The sequence below is a fragment of the Fundulus heteroclitus genome, chromosome 2 (genome assembly GCF_011125445.2).
Source record: "Fundulus heteroclitus isolate FHET01 chromosome 2, MU-UCD_Fhet_4.1, whole genome shotgun sequence".
Lineage (NCBI taxonomy): Eukaryota > Metazoa > Chordata > Actinopteri > Cyprinodontiformes > Fundulidae > Fundulus > Fundulus heteroclitus.
In genome coordinates, this window is record NC_046362.1 from 17,025,083 (window position 1) to 17,048,940 (window position 23,858).

A 23,858-nucleotide genomic window follows, 5' to 3' on the forward strand; every position below is an offset into this window, starting at 1 on the left:
GGTACTTTTCTCTTTATGATGCAAAGATTAATCTGTCAACACGCCATCGCATAAATCTCCATCCAGGCTTCCCAAAATACAGTTTTATCTCACTTTGTGCTATATTTTATTTTTTATTGCCTATAAACACAAACCATCACAAAGGGCTAATGTTCTCATCAATATTATTACAAAATGATCATAAATCCAATGTCTTGTTAAAACTTGAAGCCATTTCCTTCCTTTAGCTACTCAATCGTTGAAAATATTAGACAGAAACATTACTTATCAGGCCATTTCTCTCACAGTAACACCAGTCGGAGATGCAGCACACCAATTTCACTAAATTATTGCACTTTCCTTCTTATCCTTTCCTCATCTCCGTGTTCAGCAGTTCCTATTTTCCCCTTTCGGGGCTATATTTTTTCCCCTTATACTTCAGTAGAAATGCCTTGACAACAGTGGGTTCCCCCCCACCCCCCCTCATCCTGAGAGACCACAATCTAAACAGCAGAAACATGTTGTATAGACGCTTGTTTAGTGCTATGCAAATCATCCTTGCCAGGGGTAAAATTAACATTTTCAATTAAAATATTAGCACCAAACAAACACAGAAAAACACACTAATGATTAAATCATCCTCTTCGAGTTGGAGGCTGATACTCGATCACTGTTTATCCCTCAAACCGGACTGTTTGCATATTTCTCACATTGCAGCTGAAGGTTTAGAAGCCTTAAAACACGCATTTGGTTTAAATGTGGTCATGTTGGGCACAGGCAAAGGAGAAGTTAACCGTTTGAATCAGTTTTGACATGATTTTATTAGATTATTAAGAGGTAAGCTATGATTAAAAAAAATAAAAAACAAACAGGTCTTTTATGGTCAAATATTTCAAGCGAGCTTCTTGATATCTGCATCTCTTCTGCAGAAATCAGGACGTGAGGAGGCGACACAGGAATACTTCTTTTATGACACTTTACCGCCCTCTGGTGGTCGAATTAGAAAACAGCACGTTAGGAGGAAAAATAAAATACAGAAATTAACACAGAAAAGAAACTTTTTTTTAATGTTCTGTTATAAAAGTTATAAATAACAAATTTATAAGTACTTAGAACATATTTATTCCTTCTTCAGTGTTGCAGTTCTAAGTTTGTGCAGTAATGCACAGCTGTAGGCCCATATGTCCAGTACAAAGAGGCTTGGGAAAACCCATAGGATATCGACAGATATTTATTTTTTTACTGCTCTGGTCCGCAGAGGCCAAGCAGCGCCTTCTGGTAGTCTCCTTTGGTGTGTTCCTGCAGAGGGGGAAATAAAAGATAAGGGGACGGCAGCATGATAGAAAATTGCTTTACACTCAATCAGTAGGAGGCCGCTCACAGTGATCGTCTGCTGGAGGGACTGCCCGAAGGCGTCCTTGTATTCAGAGCAGATCTTTTTCAGGTCCACCTCGCAGCGCGACACGATAATCCTGGTCACAACCTTCTCTTTGGCTCCTTTACTCTGAGCAGAGGAGAACAAGTCAGCACTAAAAGTTCTGCATACTTCTGACTTAACCTACAACAGCTGATGTAAGACTGCTGCAACAAATTTTGCCAACTCGGATTTTTTTTGTCTTCTCGCAGAAAAAATATTAGACTTTAACAAAGTGCTTTTATATTAATAAATACCTGGGCGAAACTAGAACATTGTACATTTTTAATAAGGACGAGTAAGAAGAAAAAAAAAAACAGTGCAGGTACCTTCATGGCTTCATTCAGCTTATTAGCAAAGTAAAGAGGCTTGTTCTCAAAGCACTGAACTGGAAGAGCAACAGAGACACAGATTACATCCACAGTGTGTGTTTTCTTGTCTTCTGTCATATTTGTAGGATTCTAATAAAACAAAATCCAGCAGTTTGTGGAGGAAAAGATTAATAGTACCTAGCACGAGGAAGGACTTCTGCAGGTCCCCTTTAACTTCCTTCATAATACTCTCTTGCATGTCATAGGGGCTGTAACTCTTGTACTTGTCAAATACTGAAAGATGAAAAAGAAAGTGTTTGTACATGTTTGTCTCACATCTCACAATTTACTAAAGAGACCCCAAAAGTTGGGTATGGGCTTACCTTTCCGGAGGTGGGGGACACTCCTCTGGGACATAATGGAGATCCAGGTGTTCACATCGGTTCCTTTTATCTTCACTCCAGCATCATAAAGAGCCTGAGAAGGGAGAACCGCTTTATTACACCACTTGTGACTTGTTTCAACTCTGTTTCAATAAACAGAGTTGAGTTTTAAAGCATCTTAAAACATAGTCTTGGATGTCACTTTAAATATGGCAAAGATGCATAAACACAAGCGTACACTAAAGACACGTATTCCAGTGCAATCACACAATCATATAAACACAATTACCTGTGGCAGCACATAAATTTGCCACCTAGGTGCAGTAGTCAGACGTATCCTTGCATCCCGCTCTACATGTTTAATTATCTTTTTCTTCAGGTTCTGGCCATTTTGCATCTTCACTGTACCGTAACCTTGTAATTCAGGTAATTTTCTACCCAACCTTTTTTTTTTTTTTTTTTTTTTTTTGAAAATGAACCGACTAGAAAAAAAAGGTGCTTCATACCAAACGTTAGTCAATCTGTTGGACTTCTTGTACCAGCTATGGAAGAAACTACCAATTTAAACCAACGTCCTACATTCTCAGTCTACTGGATGGAAATGCGGAGTCCAGTCGATAATATCTAGCAGCAGGGGGTTAACTTAAGTCATTTTAGTTTGATCTAATCTCTCGTATAACATGAGAGTCAACCGGCCCAAAAGGGGATCAGAATTATTAAATCGGGTTTAATAAAGAGTCTGGATCCTCTATCGCCTTCATTTTTCTGTCATTGTTCTTTTGTTTTGTTTCTCACCGTTATTGTGACCATCGTCGTCATTTCTCTGGCTCCATCTGCCATCTATGAACTCCGGGGTCATTATACCTTCGCCATTTCATTTCCTACCCACATGTCTACATAACATCCTGTTGTTTACTGTAAATCAATTGTAAAGTACCCATGTACTTAAGTCGTAGCATATACATTCCTCTTACTTTGTTAATTTCACCCCTTAGTTACTGAGCTAAAATAGCTAAAAATGTAAGTAATTGGCTTGTAGAATATTTTCTGAAGATTATTTAGTCCAGAGACTCCATTTATTTAGGTTCTTATCCCTGTTTGGAACTGCTGATTTTTATAAAAGACATTATGAATCCTAATCTAACAAAAATAACTTAAAATCATCCTGTTGGTTGTAAACATGCCCTGCAGTAGATTTACATTTCTTTACAGTTAGAAAATAGGAAATTATAGAAAATTTGGCAGCTGTCAAGACTGACACATTATCCGGGGGCCAGCAACCCCCTCGTTGTCTCCTTATGATTACTGTAATCTGTCCATTAGATTGTTTGAATAAGATATCAGCTGTGCACCTGTTAAATGAATAAAATCAATGATGCAAAAGGAGGAACCTTGTACTTTCTCCCTTTTAACTGACACATTTTTCTATAACAGGAAAAGTAGCACTAAACTTTGGGGTCCAAGAGTTACTTAAATTGATAACTGTTCTAATATTCATATAGATTTTTATATAACAGTAGAAGGCATAATAATTTATGTCCATGCATCAAAACAAATGCGTAATTTGAATGGAGAAAGGTAACTTACTCTGGCATCTGCATCTATCTTTTCATAGTCTACTACAGCACTGGGGTCGTCTCTCTTGGTCTGTGCGGAAATAAAACCGGACTCGTATTAGTTCCAGCTGAATGTTGTCCAGCGTCACTAAAATATGTACTTTAGACTCACCTCCACAAGAGCCAAAAGCAGCTTAGCAAAGTTTCCAGAGGTGTCACCTGCCACATCTTTCGCCAAGTCTTTCTTGAATACTGCAGGAAACAAAATTACAACCGTAAATTTGCTGTAAATATCCATCTTTAGAGAAAATTTCCCCACTATTGACTCGCAATCCCTTTTCTAGATAAGCTGGGGCCGTTTTGAACTCACACTCTTTGTAGACCTCCTTGATTTCCACCAGCTCGTCTTTGCTGCGGGAGCACAGGACCTCAATCAGAGTTTCCTCATCTGTTCCTAAACCCTAAAAACACAGACGGAAACCTTAAAAATAATGTGGCTGAAAAAACAAAACAAATTGGACCTCGTGACCGAATGCACCGCCAGAACAATTTCAATTCTTTTGTTATTCAATAAGCATGTTTTAAGTCTCCAAAAGACACTTATGGCTGTTTTGCTTAATAATGTGAGAGTCATGTACATTTAAACCCAATGTAAAAATGGAGGAGTAGCTGTGGCATGGCGAGATTTCCACCTCCTCAGCAAACCGCATTGTAGCATTTTGCCACTAGAGGGCAGTGTAAATCTTCAGTGATTAAACTCAGGCTTACCTTAATCGAACCCCGGATCAATGAGGCGTCATACTGGGACGTGCTCTTCATCAGTCCAAGGATGACAGTTTCCAGTGAGCCGGACAATGCTGCTTTCAGAGCTGTGATCATGTCCTAGAAACATAAAAGGCACCGTCGCTTTAATCCGAATGTGTCCCAAAAGGTTTGAAAAGGAAATTCGAGAGCTTTAAAGAAAGCGTGGATTTTCTGTCTGGACCTATACTGTACCTTTTTTGTCCGTTTTTCATAAGCAAAAGCAATTTCTCTCCTTTGAGAGTACGTTCTCTTTGTTAGGACATCAATGATCGTCTGCTCATCCACTCCTGAAAAAGAAATACAACATTTCTTAGAACATAGAAAGGTTTTCTGAATATATGCATGACAGATGTGAAGTGTTGGGCCGCTCTAGGGGCTAAGCCAGGGGTCTGCACCAAGCAGTTCCAGAGCCGCAACCAGCACTTGGAACATCCTCTTAATAACTTTGGCTAAAAATGAAGAACAATCAACTAATGTTTTTACATATAAAAATGAATGCAGGTTTTAGCAGTTTTCCCATGGAATCATTGCGTTTCATTTCCATAACAGAGACTCTAAATAAAAATATTTAGACCCATTTTCTTTTCATTAGGTTGACATATGCTTTTTTTTTTTCCACCTCCAGAGTTTCCCACAAATATCAACATCCTATAGAAGGAAATGTATCCGTCCCCATTTTTACAAGTTGTTTTTAAAACCTTAGTGTAAAAATAAAATGGTGGTTCTATTAAAATGATAACATATTTCTTATAGTAGATACAGCAGAAAAATCCTAAACTGTCTTTTTTTCAAAAGATCAGCTAAACCCTGTGGCTCTAAACAAGCGTTATTTAGTTGGACTAAGGGCAAAAATGGCTCTTTGCGTTGTAAAGGTTGCAGACCTGTGGTCGAGGCACACCACCTTATACTAGGCCTGGAGATAAAATGAAATATCAAATTAAGATCTGAATTTAGTTTATGTTAGCCAAAAACAATGAAAGCAACTGTAACTATGGACTTGGTAAATGTAATTTCCAGTTTCATTCGAGATTTACAGTTTTCATCGCATCAAAATTCATCCAGCCCTGTTGTTAGGCAGACAAATAGACTATCAGCTCTACAATTGGTCGGCAGTTTGCAAATTCACAGAACCTATTCAGAGAGGGAGATCCGCCCACTTTAAGGACAGCCAATGAACATGAAGCCTGCATATTTTTTTTGTTTTTATGAACTATAGACTCTGCTCAGGATCCAAGAGGCTGCTAGCAATTTAGACATTAGTTACAATAAGGACGGTGATGTCACTGACAAGCTTACTTTACCATTCAAAATATAAACGGTGAGGTCAAACTGGATTATACCGATAGAAGAAGACCCAGTGGCAGAGTTTTTGTAAGCCTCTGAGCTCTTCACCAGATGCCGCTCAATGTAGGATGAACGTAGCTTTAATTTTGGGACGTCATCTGGGTGCTCTGGGGCAGGTGAAACTTTTTTCTGACTTAAAAAGTTCAAGCATTTCATCCCATTGTAAGATCATGACGTTATCCGTTACATTTTGCCAGGTAGTAATAGAGAGCAACGCCTTCTAAATAGTCTGTCTTTTTCAAATGGCTACAAGCCTGCTGGATGATTCAGACGATCTGCAATATGCATTTTAAACTTAATTATCTTATTGGTATCTAGATTTGAACAGCTGTTTTAACCACTGGACATTTTCCTCTCCGATTGTTAGGTTTGTTCGTTTATTGTGTATTTTTACATTAGAGTGCTCCATTCCTGATTGAGATGGTTTGATTCTTGATCAGTCCTTTAGACATTTCTCCTTTGTTAACCTAGTCAGTCTTATTTTTCCTTCGTTTTTTTTAACACAGGAAGAGAGCATCCGAGGGCCTTTCTAATATATTTTTTCTCTTACATGCATTGATTTTGAAACAAAGGAGGCTGGTTGCTAAACAGCACTCCGACTGCTGCCAGTAACTGAATCAGCGCACAGAGGGAGCTCTGCCAACTGGGTGGCTCACACAAGGAGGAGTTTCCAGTGTGGTCAAACTAAAGCTGACTCATAAATGCCAACTACTAATCTGTAGGAGAGGGAGAGAGAGAGAGAAAAAAAATGCCCGCACAGCTGTATCCTACCTTTGGTTTTGATTGCAGTCTCGATTCTGGCAGCATCTCTGTCGGGGTCAAAGTCCCTAGCGGGTACCACAGTGGGGTGCAGGGGTTCATGCTGCAATCCAAAGTAAATTGTTTAAAATCATCCCATGGTTAGCGGATATCCGGTGTGTTTAATGAAGTAGATCAGTTTTAACTGGAAAGCCAAAAGTTTGACGTTACCGCAACATTGAGAGACAGCTGTCCCAGGAACTCTGAAACCATAGCCATGTTGATTTTTTTCTGAGAAAGAGACACAGTAGTGAGCTGAAATCTGTCTGTAATCCCATCAGATTTAGCCAGTTTTACAAAAACAAGATGGCATGTTTAGTTGAGACTGAAGATAAAATCATCTGAGCTGGAAAGTAATGTTTTCTCAACAGAGACTCATTAACCATAGCTTTTCTTCTTTTTTTTATTAAAAAATTAACACTCCTTGTCTGGACTTTCCTGTTTCCTAACAGTGTGGTTGGCTATTTCAGGTCTCTGCTCATGCTTACACTTTCATTACAGCAGCACCAAAGTGACCACACCCTGCAAACAATGCTTCTGAACCGGATTGCAGCACAACTGACTGACTCAGCTCACAAGAAATCTACTTCTAGAGCTCTGAACAGAGCCAAGTTAACACTAGCCGAGACTCACAAAGTGGGAAAATCCTGTTTGCAGACTAAGTGGAAGCTATGTGTGGGCAATCAAGCCCTGGCAAGTCTCTTTGCAAGCTGAAAACCCTCTTTAAAATCTGTTATGTCTGTCTGAAGCGAGCCTAACTACGTGACGTTGCTCTAGACTAGAGGAAGAAGTAAAAGGGGTCGCAGAGTTACCTTAGCTGTAGATGTTAAGATGCTGCAGGGATTTGTTGTGTTGCCGGGGATGTTTAGGGTGGAGTGGGCTGTGAACGCTGAACTTTTGAGGCAAAGACTGCCGCTGACACCGCCCCCTTACCATGACCTCATGACTCCACCCTGCTCCTGAGTGAGCACATGACCGGCCTGCTTAAGGTCTTAAAGCTCTGAGGTTTTCCCACATTAAAGAAAAAAAAAAGTGTGTTCAGCTCTCTGCTTTTAAGTTTTTTTCCTGACTCTGCACACCCCAAGCATTGCCCACATACACATTACAAATAAAACCATCCTTAACGTCACACAGCATGGACATTTTAAGTTTTATTTTGGTTTTACAAAACATCGGTTTTGCACGACAACACATAGAAAATGTCAACAAATATAAAGAACGCTTTATTATACAATGAAGGTGCCCTGTTATTGCTATTATTGTTTAAAAGCATTTAGCAAGAATCCATTCCTCCCTTTCCTTCTTTCTAGCTGCAGTAACACTGGCAGAGAAGACTAACCTGAGCATGAAATGAAAGGATTTAGATCACACAAGGAGGCCTTTTAAGTAGACTTCTGGACAAGCTTTTTTATATATCTGTTGCGTTTAGATGAACGCTTAGATTTTTTGTTGTTCTTCTGGACACTCTGGCTCTTCTTCTGACCACCTCGGCGGTTGCCTTCTCCATCTTCTGTTGTCTGGAGACGATGACAGAATATGATATTAGTGGTTTTATGCATTATAGTCTGATTAATTAAAAAAAACAAAAAAAAAAGAGCAAAAAACGTGGAAAAAAAAAACTGAAACCTGATACGGTTTGATATGGTTATAGGTATTTTGGGTAAAGTCTCAGATGTCTGCGATAGTAACCACCACTGGGATAAAGGCATTTTTACCGTCTACCATGTCCTTCTTGTTGTTGTGTTCTAACCTGTCTGGCAAGATAACGGCCAAGATCCTTTTCAAAACATCAGAACAGAAGCAGGTTTAAACTTTTTGTGCTTTTTTTTTAGGTTCTGGCAGTCACTCAGTCAGACAGTGCGCTCTGTGAGACTTGGACAGGTGTGGACTTCTTGGACTACAATGACAAAAACAGTCCAAACAAGATTTGTCTCATTTTTGTTGCTTGTCCAGGTACAGCGCCTTACAAAAATATTTATAACCCTGACGTTTACTGTTCAGGGCATTACACGGCCAAGCTCCGGAATAAATAAATAGCTTATTGACTCCATGTTGTTCCCCAGAGGTTGCTGGTTGTACCACAGACTTATTTTTAAAACGCGAGGAGATCGGGCTTTCCAGGCTCTGGAACTTGCTCCCACTGTCCCTGTGCTGCATAAACTCTGCTGATTCTTTTAAGAAACAATTGATGACATTTTTATATAAAAAGACTTTTAACTAGAATGTACACGGTAGAGCCGGACAATAATTCAATGATATATATTGATGGACAAACATGTGTTCCAATAGAAAAAAAAGTGTCAATAAACACAGAGAAGAATATATGGGTAAATAGATAAATTGACCAGAAATATGTTTTGAATTTCTTGACAATTATACATATCGATTAATATGATTTCTATTTCATCGATATACTGTTTTACTATATCGTCCAGCCCTAGTACATGGAACTGTAGTGTGCTTGTGTTTTATGTTGTTTTTAATTTACTTTGTGATTTTAATGTATGCCAAAGGTGCTATACATTAAATGTAACTTTATGTCTTACAATCATCACAGCCCCAGCAACATTGATGTTCGAGCTCTACACTGTCCCTTTTTAAACAAACTGGAAGTTGTTGAATCCAGTCAGATGATATCTAATGGTCAATGTTTGGTTTATTTCAGTGTTTCATTTTCCACTGAGCAAATCGGTTTGGCTGAGACATAAAGTTCAAATGAGTTTTGTTTAACTTTAAGGTCCAACTGGAGAGCAGGAGAGTTAATTTGGACATGGATAATTCACTCACCTTTGACACCCCATTTATCATTAGGCTGATTTAAATACATGTTCCACAGCCTTGCTGAGCAACGGAAACAGAAAGCACCAAAATAACTCGGGATTTCTTTTTACCCAGGTAAAACAAAAACTAAACTTTAAATCCAAATGGTTTCGATGGAAAAGGAGATATACATGTCCTACTTGGTGTGTTACATAAATATCCCAATCAAATACATTGAAGTGGATTTCTTTAACTCCGCATTCTCTTTTGGGAATTCACCTAAATACACACCTTTTGAAAGGTTTTTGGAGGAAAGGTGCAGGGAACTCTGCCGTGTTGCTGGTGGAACGGCAGGACCACAGCCGGATCAACAGGTATCCAAGGCACAAGGCACACACTTGGGGGCTGAGGAACAGAGCTGTGGACCTGCTGCAGGTTGTAAGCTCCCTGGCTCACTTTTCCATCTGCTGCTTTTAGCAGAGTCACAAATGGCTCCCCGGCTTTGTGCACCATCAGGTACTGACCTTCGTCCAACCTGGAAAACAGAGCGAGCCCGGTGAGAACCGTCATGGTAACATGCTGTAGAATTGCAGGGATTTTGTTTTTTTTGTGTTGTTTTTCTTTGTTCCTTGGATGAGTGATGACGGGAATGTACGGCACCTAAAGGAACCAGAGGGTTGTGCAACTGATTGTGAAACACTTGACAAAAAAAAAAAAAAAGGGCATGGACACAATGTCATAAATTCTCCCTGAGGCTAAAAGGCTGAATGTGTTAAAATGTAGCAGGTTGAGCAAAGAGACGGTGCTGCTCAAAAGTCTTGAGAAATCCCTAATTTCTTCGTCTTTGGCTTAAAATGAGCCAACATTTCTTGGAATCTTACGGTGGTCTTTTCAAAAATCCTTTTAAAGTTCTTTAGACACAGTTTGGTCCAATTTCAGAAGATTAATATTGAAAATACAGTGTCAAAGACCAGATTTCAAAGTCAAATTGTTTTCCAAAAATACAAGACTTCAAGAGTTTTTTTTATAAGCGCACCACACAAAATGCTGTCATAGTGAGGTATGAGGAGTGATCTAAAATAGGCAAAAAAGCAGCTAAAGTTCTGAAATGTTGAGAAAAGCTTATATGGAAGCGTTTCTCCTTGGTAGCAAAGTGGAAAAAAATTTGATTTGGTGTAATGGTTTGATTATATGTTCAATTATTTTAATTTGCAAACAATAATACTGATACAAGTTTAAGCCTTTGCATTAAAGTTTGCTGCTATTAAATCAACTTAACAGGTCAGTAGCTGTTTAACACGTAGATTAGTAGCAGTTTAAGTAAGATGAGAGAAATAACTTACCCGGTTAGCTTTTTCAGTAGGTGGTGCAGAATATTCAAAGATTTGGAAGGTCTATAGACAGAAAAATGAACTTAATCGTCGTCAGGGTTACATTATTAATACCCATTCAAACATTCAATTACATTTTATATAGCCCCAATTCACAACACATGTAATCTCAGTCAAATTCAATCAAATCACACATTCATACATTCAAACGTCTTAACACAACCAGAACCGTTCAATTAAATATAACAGTGCTCCGGGCTTCACACATTAAATCAAATCGAGACACTGAAAAAAAAAAGAGTTAAAATAACTAAAATTTTAAAAACCATTAAAAAAAAAACTTTCAAGCATGGATCCCAATTTCCACACTGAGATGACAAACCCAGAGGACAACAGCCGCATGTGATGCTGACAGTGATTCAGCCTCAATCATCATGGATGTGGCAACAGAAACGAACTCAGGAAAAAGACGTCAGCTGGCTGCAGTATTCTCTGACAAAATCTTTGCTTTGGTCACAACCCCCACTTTATTCCCTGAGAGCCATAAAGGCAGTGGATGAAAGGCAACAGTTTGCTATTGGCTGTAGTTTACAATGTAAAAGTATGAAAGGAACTAAATTCAGTTATTACAGCTCTAACAAAGAGAGCTGCCAAAAGACCAGCGGAAGCGTTGTCAGGTATTAGATACATTTAACCATGACAAGGCATCTCTTGTTCTACATGTTCAAAAATAAAAAAAAAATATTACAGTTACAATGGATCACAGTGTTTTCATTACCAAATACAAATGAGAAAGCTCAGTTTTCACACAGGCTAAAGACAAAGTGCAGCTCTCTTTTACTTAATCCAGCAGGATTATACCGGCTGTGAATCATCTAACAGTTTATGCAATGCTTTGCCAAACTATCCACAATCATTTTTAGATTTTGTCACATGAGGACCAGACACTTCATGTTTTTTTTTATTAGGATATTGGGCAACAAAACAGGGTTTCTCAACACCTGGTCTTTAGGCCAGGGGTTTCCCTAAATAAAATCCAAGATGACGAATCTTGTCTAATTTTAGCTCATTTTAAATCCCACCTTTCCGTAAAATGGCTCAGAAGTTTAATAAAGAACACTGATAAACATCATCTTTGAGAACAGTGGACACACCAGACTGGTTAGAATTACTGTTGAGGAAAGGTTTAAAGCAGAGTTAGATTATAAGACAATAGCCCAACTTTTGAACATCTCAAGGAGCACTCTTCAATCCATCATCAAAAAATATAAAGATAATCAGATGGTTATCCACCTAAACTGAATGGTTGGGCCAGGACAGCATGAAGCAGAGAAGCAGCCAAAGGGAGCCATGGCAGCTGCAGAGCTCAGCTGCTCGGGTGGGAGAATATTTGGACAGGACAGTTTTGACCTTTGCTCTCCAAAAAATTTGGTTTTCAAGGCAAAACTCTGGGTTAGGAAGAAAACTGATAAAACATAGCTGGTCTTAGATAATGGGAACATGGATGGAGCTAAATACCGGGCGCCTTCCAGCAGGACAACGGCCCTACATGAAACCCGAGCTACAAAAGAAGTACCCTGGAACAAAGCATAAAAAGGCAACCGCTGTGGAAACAGTATAGACCCTATGTGACTACTGCCCACTAAAATAAGTGCATTTAAAAATCTCAACCTCCAGGTCATACGTGATGCAATCATTCTGAGAGGATTAGGTTAATCTAATCGCGTGCACACATCTTTCCTGACAACACTCACTTGAAGCCGCAGGAGATGTTCTCCATCCAGTCCTCGGGCAGCTTTCTCAGCATGGCGACTTTAGATGTGTGAGCGTTGATGTGAGCTACAGAGAGAGGGGGGAAGGGGGGAAAACGGTTACTGCGTGGACAACAGTGGCTGCACGTCGCTCCGAAATCCACCGGGTGCCGTGTGCTCGAAAAGCTTCCATTCTTAAAAAGGTTTTAATCCCCCTGTTGTCCCTGTCCGACTCCAACTGGAGAGCATGGCTTCTTTCCACAACGCCTTCAGCTACGGAGTGTTCATAGAGCCCGCAACCACAAGCTCAAATAGACAGATGGGGAATGCCACAAGACAGGCCACATGATGAACAAGGAACCACGGAGCAAAGAGGGAAGCCTTTGCTTGTCCGTTTCCAAGGGGATGCTTTCTATTGTTTCGTTTAGCTGAAACGTCTCCACTGATTTCTCTCTGACTGACATTTTAACTACAACTTTGCTGGGAAACTAATTCTTAAAAACAAATCTAACTCTAACAGAACAGTTTCATGGTTACTTAGTCTTTCACAAAGTTACAATTTGAACATGAACCCATATTAAAAAAAGATGTTTTGCGAGTAACTTTTAGCAAAGGAAGCCCTTTCCTCCGACTGGACAGATGACATTCCCAGAGCACGCCTCCGCCAGGCAAGAGGAGCGCAGAAGAATGGAAGGTGTGGCTTTCCCTCATCTTAAGCTACAGGCAAACAGGATGCAGACAGGAGGAGCGTATGCATCAGGACTGCATGCCCCAAACCGGGGGCTTAGCTCTGCAAATTACAGCCTCTGTGATCCCAGACACGGCCGCTGCTATGGCAACAGCGCAAACTTCATAACTAGACAGGCCGCAGCACGGGGGTGAGTCACCGGGAGACTATTCTGCTGCTTTGTGGGAGGATTCGCCTCATGGTTACCAACGGACACAGAAGAGGGAAAACATTTGTAAACATGACTTTTTTTCCTCAAACTTTACCAACGTAAGACACTGTGCTGGAGTGAAGCGACGCCTCCGTCCACAGCTGGCAGGCCTCGCTGCTGGTTAGGCATTCAACGCCGTAAGAGAGCTGGTACTCCAGCTTGGGCAGAACATGCACCGGCACAAACTGTTGGGAGACAACACGCAGTAGACATTATGGAACGGGTGCTACATATATTACAACCAGAAATGTTTATTTATCTATAAATGGACAATGCAGATTAGCCAATATGTTTTTTTCAGTCTAAGGGTGGGCGATATGTCACAAAAGTGACAATAAAAGACTACTACCAGCTTCTTGTAGTCTTTTTAGGTAACTTTGTGGCTGTGACTTCAATTATAGCCCCATAAATAGAAATACTGTTCATAAAACATAATATATAACATACAATTACATAATAAAACACAACTCAAAAATATGGTTCATCAGGACACAAGTTGCATAAAGAAATTAGACCTTTATCACTGCAAACATTGTAATGACATTTTATTATATTTTTTAACTTACTGACATCCATTGATGTTCTTAAGAAATAATGGAGAAAATAGCTAAAATAAGAATCTTGTCAATACTGGCAGGTTTTAGGGATTTCATCCATTACTAATTGGAATTTATCGTAGTCAAGAAAAACCCAAATTCTTACAAGAAGTTTCTGACACTAATGATAAAAACGTCACGATTAAGGCCCAGCCCTATTTCAGTCGATCGTGTAACTGTGTCAGCTTTGGCTATAGAGGGTAATTTTCATCTTCTGACCCTGGCAGACTGATTTTATAACACGAGCCACATAGTATGAAATCACATGATTACTAAATACTGGAAAAAAACAATAACAACATGATAATCATACCGCAATCACTAAACAATATATGATCCCAGATTTGATTAGGTACCAACAACTGTTTTATGGATTCAAAGAACTGCCTAGTAGGTGTATTGTTTTAGAGTTTTGTCTGAACAGTATGTAAGGTCATGTAGGGTAACTTACATGTAACTTTCTGCTTTCTGTACAAAAAAAAGCTACACATGATAAAAAAAAACTATGAACACAGAGAAAAAAACACCATCATCAGGGCATGGTGGAGGCAGCATCATGCTGCGGGGATATTAGTTCTGCAGCAGGAACAGTGAAGCCAGCCAGAGTTGATGGGAGGATACGGGGAGTTAAATACAACTCAGTCCTGATGGAAAACCCGGTAGAGGCTGCGAAACACTTGAAACTAGGGCAGAGGTCCACCTCCCAGCAGGGCGAGGACCCAAAACATACAACCAGAACCAAAACGGAATGGTATGGGTCAACGCATATTCATGTTTTAAAATCAATCCGTTGAGAATTGCTGTTCAGGCAAAATCTGATGGGGCTTGACTCGTCGTGCAAAGATGAGTAGGTTTCCGTCTCTGAACGCTGGGAGAGATACAACTCAAAAGCTAATGCAAGGATTAAGGCAGGGAAAGAAAAACGGCACTACAAAATAATCAATTATGGGGGTTGTATACAACCGTATGACAGATCTGACTAATTTTCATCTGAAAATTAACATTTATGCATGTTTTGCTTCTACTTTCCAACTGCGCGTGTTGATCCATCCCATAAAATCCAGAGAAAACACGGAGCAGTAAATCAGGAAAAACTTTCGAGGCACCTTGGACACAATGTTATTCCACGCTATTAATATTTACACACCTGGTTCTGGTTGTTGCCTACATTTCTTGAATGGGTCAGAGACACAGAGCTGCGCACCATCACCAACAGCTCCTGCAGACTGTAGAGCTTGTAGAGCAGGTTCCCCTCGGCCGGAGCCTCGTAGTCTTGCTCGTCTTCGGCACAGGCCCGAAGGTTTTCTGAAAGTATTTCTGAGTGGGGTGAAGGAAAAAGGCGCGAGGTTAGTAAAGCGCCACAGACGCCGCTTAAACCTCCCAGAACCAAGAATAAGCTGACACTAACGTTTGTGCTCTGTAGGATGGACGTTCAGGAACACGGATTCAGGAGGAACGGCCCGGACCTCGCCGTCCTCGTTCTGATGTCTCTCCAGATATGAGGACACACACGGTTTAACCAGCGAGGTTGGATGGGGGGTCGGCTGGGGCCCCACGCAGCGGCTGGGGGACTTCATGGCAGCTGCTGATTCACTGCCGGACTTGAACATGGCTGTTTGCATGCGCAGGATCTCGCCCAGTTGATCCCCAGGGGCTTTCGCCCGCCTAGGGGTTCGTTTGGACCTCGTACCCTTAGAAGGCGGGGAGGAGTCCGTATCGGCAGGGGAGGATTTAACGGGAGATGCAGCTAGGGGCTCTGTGGAGCATGTTGTCGTAGGTGATGCTGCTGGAGGGCCAGAATCATCAATGATCAGCTTCTCCTCATCTGAGTCGGCCGTATAAACCTGCTCTTCATCCGGTTTCTGGTGAGAGCCCGCCGATGCAGTCTTTGGTGACTCCGCCTCGCTCACAAGCAGCTTACTTGGTTCCGTTTCCGTGGTTTTTGAAGCGCTGCCAATCTCTTCCCGTGAACCGCTGACAGCTTTAGGGGCACTCGCAGCTCCACCGCTGGGAATCCCTTCCTCCTGCTGACCATTTGCCTTTTTTATCTGGGATGCCTTAGACGTAGTTTCTCCAAAAGTCTCCAGGTCAGTCAGGTCCACCTCAAAGTCAAGGCCATTACTCTCCATAGACACACAACCTCTGATGGAGGCCTCCTAAGAAGGACATGGACATAAAACCATGATTAAAAGGCCAAACTGAGCAATTCAGACTGCATCCCAGGCATAAATCTGCTTTCTCATCGGCTTACCTGTGAGATCCGGCGCTCATGTGAGGGCCGCTCCGTCATTAAGTGGAAAACTTTTTTACTTCCTGTTTTCATGATGGACAGCTTCAAACTTTCCTCGTGATAGATGTGACTCCTCTCTCTCACCGTCACTTCACATTTCAGGAGAGGTGGGTCTATGTACACAGTCTTCCTTTTAATGCTGCCTGTAAAAAAAAAAAAGGTTCAGTGGTAAATATTTTTAAGTGTCTTCTTGAAATTGCTCCAAAAAAAACAATAATTTGCTTTATCCATCCTTTAACTGGTGATGAATGCATCACCTTTTAGTCGATAAAGATCGACATGATTGCCACCAGTCTTTTTTGTAATGCTTTCTGCATCTGTGTTGTTTCTGACTCCCTTCTCTAAAGTTTTCAATGCGGTTTTCACTAGAAACTGCTTTAGCTCTGGCTAACGACCACATGTTGACCCAAACGACCCGGAAGAACCGACGCTGCATCTCACTGGGACCATCTGAGTAAAAGCACCGTTATTTATTTATTCATCTATTGCAATTATAACTGCTATAAATGACGGCAGTCAAACAGTACTACCATGAGGTCACTGAGCATCAGTGCAGCTGTGTGCACAGTATTCGACAAACCATTTATTTACGTCACACATTTTGGCAATGTGTAACAGCTTTAAAATAAAGCCATATTTTGTAGCATCAGCAGCACTGAACACTTTGTAAAAAGTCACCCTTTAATTAGGGAACATTTATTTATTAGTGAGGGGGAAAAAAACAAACCGAAAAAGAAAAGAAAATCAACCCTACACTAGAAAATTAAAAAAATCTGGAGTGCCACAATTATTAGTGCCTATAGGAATTTCTAAAGTGGGTTGTGAAAACTGTCCATCCCTTCTCAACGTTTTTCTTTTTACATTTGGTTGCATTGCGAGAACAAACCTCAATGTATTTTATCGGCACGTTGTGTCCGGCCCACAAACATTAGCGGACAATTGTGAAAGGGAAGGAAACCGAATCACGTTTGTTTCCCTTTTCAGTGATTTGCAAATAAAAATCTGAAAAATGTGATGTGTATTTGTATTCGCCATCCTTTGTTAAAAGAGAAATTGTTAGCCAAAATATTGGTTATTATTTACCAAAATAAAATAAAACCAGAGTCCCCCTGTGTTTAATATAAGACCAGCACGAATCCAGCTGTGCTCTGAAGGCCTCAGGAGTTTGTTAGAGGACATTAGTCAACAAACAGCATCATGAAGACTGAGGAATGCAGCAGACAGATAGGGGACTAGGTTGTGGAGAAGGTTTTTTTTTTTTTTTTTTTTTTTTTTAAATGCCCCTAGCTGAACATTTCACAGAAGACAGCTAGACCCATCAAGTGAAAACACTTTGGCAGAACTGGGAAAACTACCAAAGCATTGCCTTCCACCTTAACTGACAAGCCCGGCAAAAGCAGTACTGTAGGATCTGCAGAGATTCAGAGCAAAAGTGGTAGGAAGGATGTGATAGGACAACTACAAATCTGTCATAAAGGGCCACGAGCAGAAAGCGGTCATTGAAAGAAAATCCTAACAAGTGCTGTTAAGAGCCTGCTGCAAGCCGTTTCAAGAAAACAGAAAACATTTAGGCTTGCAAAACGCTGCAGGTGGCAAAAAACCAACATTTTAAAAAGAGCTCACTGTTAAGAGATCTGCAGAAGGGGTGCAAATAAATCTAGAGGTTTGTTGACTGTATGTCTATTAACATTACAAAGCAAGTACAGCTCCTTATAAACAGGGAAAACTGTAATCATCTTTACATTCAGTCTAATAAACAACCTGTTTTTGGCTAATGATTTCACCTTTTAACAAGCAAGCCAAAACATGGGCCTGTCTTGCTGATTCAAAATGATATGAAGTGAGTATGTTAGCGACAACAAAAGAGGTAAAACAGAGGCCTATTGTAGTGTTTTTTTACGCCTTTCATGGCTCGTGTGAATCTGACGTCACCGTAAAGCCTCAACTGTTTTCAAAAACAATCTGCATGTCATCTAGACTAGACTGGACTTTAACACCCATTAAAAACGAAGTCAAATAAAGACTTTTTTTTGCAACAAGGGGTACACGTGAAATCTTACACGCTGAACGCACCTTTGCCTGCCGTTACCTTTACCCAAACAGGCAGTTCCCATTGGTCCCCAAAGTCAGGGCCTTGATTGTCCAGCAGCCTGACCAAGGCATCTCGGGTCAGACAGACATGAGGCTCATAATAGGCGCACAGTTTTTCCACATTTCCATCACTACTGATCATCTGTGGGGTACAGCAAGAACAAATGATCACAGCAGATTATCACGCCATCCAAGCAAATACAAGTGCTGTTTTTTTTTTTTTATATTGCCACACAGGAACTTTCAGAAACAACATTTACACTAGCTCGACAAAGTAAGACATAAGCGCCCTCTGGTGTCCGTTTTGAGGACTGCAGGAGCACAACAGTCATGAATTCGGGCCCCAGCAGTTAAACGTCTCTGCTTGTTCTCTCTGCAGCAATTAAGCGGAGGGGAGACGATTGCTTACAGCACGCTTGTCCTTGGCTTTCTTCGCTGGAGGATTCGCTGATGAAACACTGTGATAATCGGATGCAAGCTGCGCATCAGCGGGAACAATCTTGTGGTCGGTTATATCCGCAGTGCCCTGGAGAAACGGCGGGTGCAAATGTGGAGACAGAGAGAGAAAGAGTTAACCAACACGAGGCTGGTTCTGCGCTTCAAAACTCGAAGCGTACGGAATTTCAATGACATTGAAAGCTACAATCTAACAAATCCTGGGATTTGTTCAGGAGTCGCTCACCAGTGTCAGCAGCTGCTTCTCAAACGTCAGCGCCAGCCCCGGGTCAAACGTCCCTCCTGTCAAACTGGTCATTTCGTGGAGCCGGTAGAACTGGGGAAGCTCCTTAGCGGCCTCCAGACACGCCCTAAAGAACTCCTGCAACACATTACGATTTTGTGCTTGCACGCATTTATGTCTTTAACTAAACTAAAAGCGCACAGGTGCCAACCTCGACGTACAAAGTACCTCTGTGTACTGCAGAGCGTCTTGTGTTATGAAGTTGTAGTCATCAGCACATACTTTAGCAACATCCTGCAGGTACTGGGTGAACTGCATCACTTCATTGTTTATTCGCAGTGTTAGGTTCTGAAATGGTATAAAATATTGGTGGTGGTGGGGGGTGAATGCATGAATGTCAAAACCATAAACATTACTAAAAATACCTTCAGTATCAACCAGAGGAGAATGTGTGCACCTTGGGAGGATTCCTGGTCTTGGTACTCATCAAATAACCCACGTAGGTTTTCTGGTCTTTGCTGGACAGGCTGGACATGCAGGGATAGGGCAGCCTGGGTTCAGGAAAAGCAACATCCACCTCCGTCTCAGTCTTTTTCTTGGGTCTGCCTCTTTTCTTCTTCTGTGGTTCCTCAGCACCGTCGCCCGCAGATGGATCATCACTGCTACAGCTGTTGCCTTCTGCAGCCTCCTCGCCCCCTCGCTTACCGTCGGCGTTTTCTGCAGGACTAGACACGATCATGCGCAACTGCATCAGCGAAACACTCGGCGCTTTAGCCTTAATACAGCGAAGAGTGCACAGGAAGTTGTGCACGAGTGTTAGACCAACCTTTGAAGAAAGGCCCAAAGTTCTCTGATATGTGGCATGAGCGAATATTTGTCGTAGACGTCTCTGGTGAAGAAGGGACCGTCGGGGACCGGGTCGTCATCCCTGTCATTGAAGGGGAGTGGTAAATAAAAGTAAAGATCCTGACTGGTGAAGTAAATCATAACTTCCCATATTGTTGTTACTAGAACACAATAGACCAGGGGTGTCAAACTCATTTCTATATGGGGCCACTTTGGCGTCATGAAGTTATTAAAAGGGCCGGTAGTACGTGTATAGACAATACTTTTCATTTCATAATTTCATTCCAGTTCACATAGAAGTATAAAAAATGCACAGTAACATAAAAATAGCAACCTTAGGCCCAGTTTATCTGCAAGAAAAGTTGATATTGGGGTTAGTTACACTTACAGGAGGCACAGTTTTAGCCACTTTGTACACTTTAAAAGGATATGTACCTCTACTTTATGACATGATATGCCTTTTTTTTGGCTCTTGAGGGCCGGATAATTTACCTTGACGGGCCGAATTCGGCCCGCGGGCCTTGAGTTTGACACCTGTGCAATAGACTGTTAAGAATGTTGTGTAAAGGAAAAATCTTTCTGAATCCTCCTTTTTTTTCCCCTTTAAGAGATAGCACTACTCAGTTAAATCTATGTACAGGTGTAACTTTATTTAATTTGACTACAACAATACTTCAATTATTTTAGTAATTCAATTTAAAAATCTAAACGCATAGAATAAAGATTCATAACACAGAGGAATGCATTTATTTCTGTTAAATTTGGTTTCCAGCGTTTTTTCCGAAAATTATCATATAAAAATGGATATCTTTTATTTCATACAGGCATGTAGCTGCACTCAATCTTTGGTCGGGGCTCCTTTTGCATGAATTACTGCATCAATGCGGCGTGGGATGACTGGTGATCAGTCTGTGGCTCTGCTAAGATGTTAAGCCCGGGTTGCTTCAATAGCAAATCAGCCCATCTACATTGTTGGGCTCGGTCTTTCTCATCTGCCTCTTGAGAATACTCCAGAGGCAAGGCAGGATTACAGGCCAGTAAAGCACAGCCATACCATGGTCATCAAAGCAGATACGGGTACATTTGGCAGAGTGGGCCGGGGCCAAGTCCTGCTAGAAAGGTGAAATCAGCACTTCCTCAAAGCTGCCGCTACCTTTGCTCTTGTTCAGGAGAGATGTAAGAACAGGAAAGCCAGCAGCTTTCACCTGGATCCGTTTAGGGGAGGGTTTTCAAGCACCCCGGCCTCAGTCTCCTGGATGAGCTTTGCTTTACAGATGCAATTACCGCTGTTGCTTGTGCAACTTTTCCATTTCTACCTTCCCTCCTAACTTTGCATTACTAAGCTGGGACACAGCCCTATGTGAACAGCCAGACTCTTTAGTGGCTGGCCCTCATCCTTGTGGAGGATGTCAACGACTCTCCAATGAGTCCTTTAATTTAAACAAGCTGTAAGCTATAACCATTGCTCAGAAATAAAACAACAAGCATATCGATTTGTGTGCGATGAATTGTCTGAAGGAGTTTATTTTTTTTTAATTAACACAGCATCAGAACTGACACGTGCACCGTTTTTATTTACTTTATGTCAAGTTTGGACAAATATTAGACGCATCTCTCCGCAGGACACCATGAGTTTGGTTCTGTACAAATGGACCAACGCAGTTCGGCTGCCTGTCAACACACACGACTGTCTTTCCTATTGGGAAAATTTGTACATCCAGCTTCCCTTTTCTGTCCCAGTCTCAGCGTGTTTCACCTGGTCTTAAATAATAATAATAATAAAAAAAAACAAACATAAAAGTAAACAACACATCAGACTAGGTGATGAAGTTCAGCCCCAAACAGCGTGGAGATGACTTCCTGTCTCGAAGCCCCGGCGGAAGACAGCGTGACTCACCACAGCAGCTCCATCGTTGTCACAACCACGAAAAACAAGGTAGAGGTTAAAGAAAGCAGATGTTTCTGCCAGCTGAGCTCATCTTTGCCTGAATAAACGTTTGTTTGGATGGCGACCTTCCTTGTCCGTTAGAAATATAGTAGAGTTAATGTCCTTGGTGGGGACTACTGCCACCCAGTGGACATGGACTGTAATTTCTATTATAATTATTTCTATTGAAATTATATTATATTAATTATATTATATTATAACATATGAATTATATTATATGAATTATATTATATTATATTAATTATATTATATTATATTATATTATATTTTGTGAGTCCAGCCCACAATATTGCAATGTCAGTATATCTACTTTATCAGAATTCACTTGGATGATGGATCCACATTAAGGTCTTAGATTCTTTTTTTTCTTCCATTTTTTTTTGTTTACCACCCAGTGCTTTTTACATCCATGTCTCTTGAACTGACTGGGATTTTTTTTTTTAAATGGAACCCATCGTAGGAATTTCACTCTTGAAGGATTGTTGCATTGGAGCAGCGGGTGGCAATGTTGCCTCACAGCAAGAATGTCCTGGATATGAATCCCGGGCTCGGTTCATTCTGTCTGGAGTTGCCATGTCATCTCCTTGCATGTGAGGGTTCCCACTAGAGAATCCGGCTTCTTTCTGCTGTTCAAAAGCATGCATGCCAGATTGAAAGGCCGTTCTGGACTGTCATTAGAAGTGTGTCTGTGCGTGCATTCTTGTTTGTTTCTCGGTGATGGACTGGCAAACTGTTCAGGATGTACCCGGACACAATAGCCCTCCGTGTCACTCAGTGAGGAAGAAGCAGGTATAGAAAATGGATGGATGTATAATTGTTTAATCTTGCATAAATGATCATGGTTGGGATTGATCCACCATCTCCTCACTCTTCAATGTTTACAGTGTTTCTGTACAGTCTTGAAACATCAAGAAAAGTGTTGAAATTGATATGGATGGATGAAAAGTATTTTAAATTCAAATGATGACCTGTTTTGTTTTTGTTTTTTTGCTTTGTTTTTTGGTTTGTCACATCACAACTTGGCTTTTGTGTCCAACTAATCTGTTTGGTTTGGCATATTCATTTATGAAAATAATCATTCTTACCTTTTTTATTTTTTTACCTGTAGATCAACTAAGAATAAGGGGGATACTGGGCACTGGACAGAGTCGTCATGAATATAGAGAGATGCAGCATAAAGTGAAGGTAGAGGTAGGTAATACCAAAGAAAGGGCATACAGTGACTTGTATGATAGGTTGGACAGTAAGGAAGGAAAGAAGTATTTACAAAGGATGGTGAGGCAGAAAGATAGAGGTGGGAAGGATGTTCAGCAAGTTAGGGTGATTAATACTGAACGTTGCAACGAGTGTGACAGAAAGATGCAAGGAGTATTTTGAGGAGTTGATGAATGAGGAAAACGAAAGTAAAAGAGCAGAAGTGACCATCAGGAATCAGGAAATAGCAAAGGATGAAGTAAGGAAGGCATTGAAAAGGATGAAGCATGGGAAAAGCAGTTGGCCCTGATGATGTACCTGTAGAGTGTATTGAAGAGTTGGAGTTGGAGTTGGAGAGTTGGAGTCAAGATCTACAGAGCTTGACTCCAACTAGCCAAATGTTTTGTCAGCACACACAAATTGTGAACTCATCGCCCTTGAATTATTATGTGATAATAATAATGATATTGTAAAAAAAATGCATTCAAGTAGTCTCTTTGTGATATGAAACCTTGTGATGATGATGATTGTGGTTTGATTTATTGTGCAGTCTTACAATTCTTGATTCTTTAGAATCAAGTGGTTTGGACAAATCTGACAAAATAGGTAACTACATTTAAGCACAGCTCGCAAAGATGTATGCATCTCTACAAAAATGTTTTCATAATATAACTAAGAAGGAATTGTCAGGAAAATCCTACCAGTACACTTGAACTTTCAGCTGATCCAAAATGCTGCAGCAAGAGTTCTAATATTTTTTTTTAGCTTCCCTTCATTGGCTTCCTGTTAAATCAAGAATATAAATTAAAATAATCCTTCTCACGTGTAAACCCCTAATAACCAAG

General features: G+C 40.8%; 2 protein-coding genes across 2 annotated transcripts; both read right to left on the minus strand.

The window, feature by feature from the left end:
• Window positions 1-1,019: 1,019 nt before the first annotated feature.
• LOC105932349 (annexin A2-A) lies at window positions 1,020-7,539 on the minus strand. The gene is made up of 13 exons (XM_021320950.2): window positions 7,402-7,539; window positions 6,761-6,820; window positions 6,563-6,653; window positions 4,640-4,734; window positions 4,412-4,525; window positions 4,014-4,104; window positions 3,816-3,895; window positions 3,675-3,734; window positions 2,088-2,181; window positions 1,903-1,998; window positions 1,723-1,781; window positions 1,361-1,483; window positions 1,020-1,278 (listed from the first exon to the last, which is right to left on the minus strand). The coding sequence occupies exons 2-13, from the start codon at window positions 6,806-6,808 to the stop codon at window positions 1,219-1,221; spliced, it is 1,011 nt and encodes a 336-aa protein (XP_021176625.1). The 5' UTR covers window positions 6,809-6,820; window positions 7,402-7,539; the 3' UTR covers window positions 1,020-1,218.
• Window positions 7,540-7,715: 176 nt separating this feature from the next.
• Window positions 7,716-21,900, minus strand: ice2 (interactor of little elongator complex ELL subunit 2). Its single transcript, XM_012871468.3, has 15 exons — window positions 21,769-21,900; window positions 19,852-19,953; window positions 19,483-19,750; window positions 19,254-19,373; window positions 19,029-19,163; window positions 18,756-18,872; window positions 18,329-18,488; window positions 16,217-16,398; window positions 15,374-16,121; window positions 15,113-15,282; window positions 13,425-13,554; window positions 12,435-12,519; window positions 10,693-10,743; window positions 9,641-9,884; window positions 7,716-8,106 (listed from the first exon to the last, which is right to left on the minus strand). The coding sequence occupies exons 1-15, from the start codon at window positions 21,780-21,782 to the stop codon at window positions 7,972-7,974; spliced, it is 2,661 nt and encodes an 886-aa protein (XP_012726922.2). The 5' UTR covers window positions 21,783-21,900; the 3' UTR covers window positions 7,716-7,971.
• Window positions 21,901-23,858: the final 1,958 nt, after the last annotated feature.

Bases quoted from the DNA above. Each gene is read 5' to 3' on its own strand.
- ice2 (XM_012871468.3), bottom strand. The intron at 18,489-18,755 runs GTAAGCAATCGT...TGTACCCCACAG, and splicing joins AAGCCAAGGACAAGCGTGCT to ATGATCAGTAGTGATGGAAA. The intron at 16,399-18,328 runs GTGCGTTCAGCG...TTTTTTTTACAG, and splicing joins AAAGGTAACGGCAGGCAAAG to GCAGCATTAAAAGGAAGACT.
- LOC105932349 (XM_021320950.2), bottom strand. From the start codon at position 6,808: ATGGCTATGGTTTCAGAGTTCCTGGGACAGCTGTCTCTCAATGTTGCG. The intron at 3,896-4,013 runs GTGAGTTCAAAA...TGTTTCCTGCAG, and splicing joins CAAGGAGGTCTACAAAGAGT to TATTCAAGAAAGACTTGGCG. The intron at 3,735-3,815 runs GTGAGTCTAAAG...ATTTCCGCACAG, and splicing joins TGCTTTTGGCTCTTGTGGAG to ACCAAGAGAGACGACCCCAG.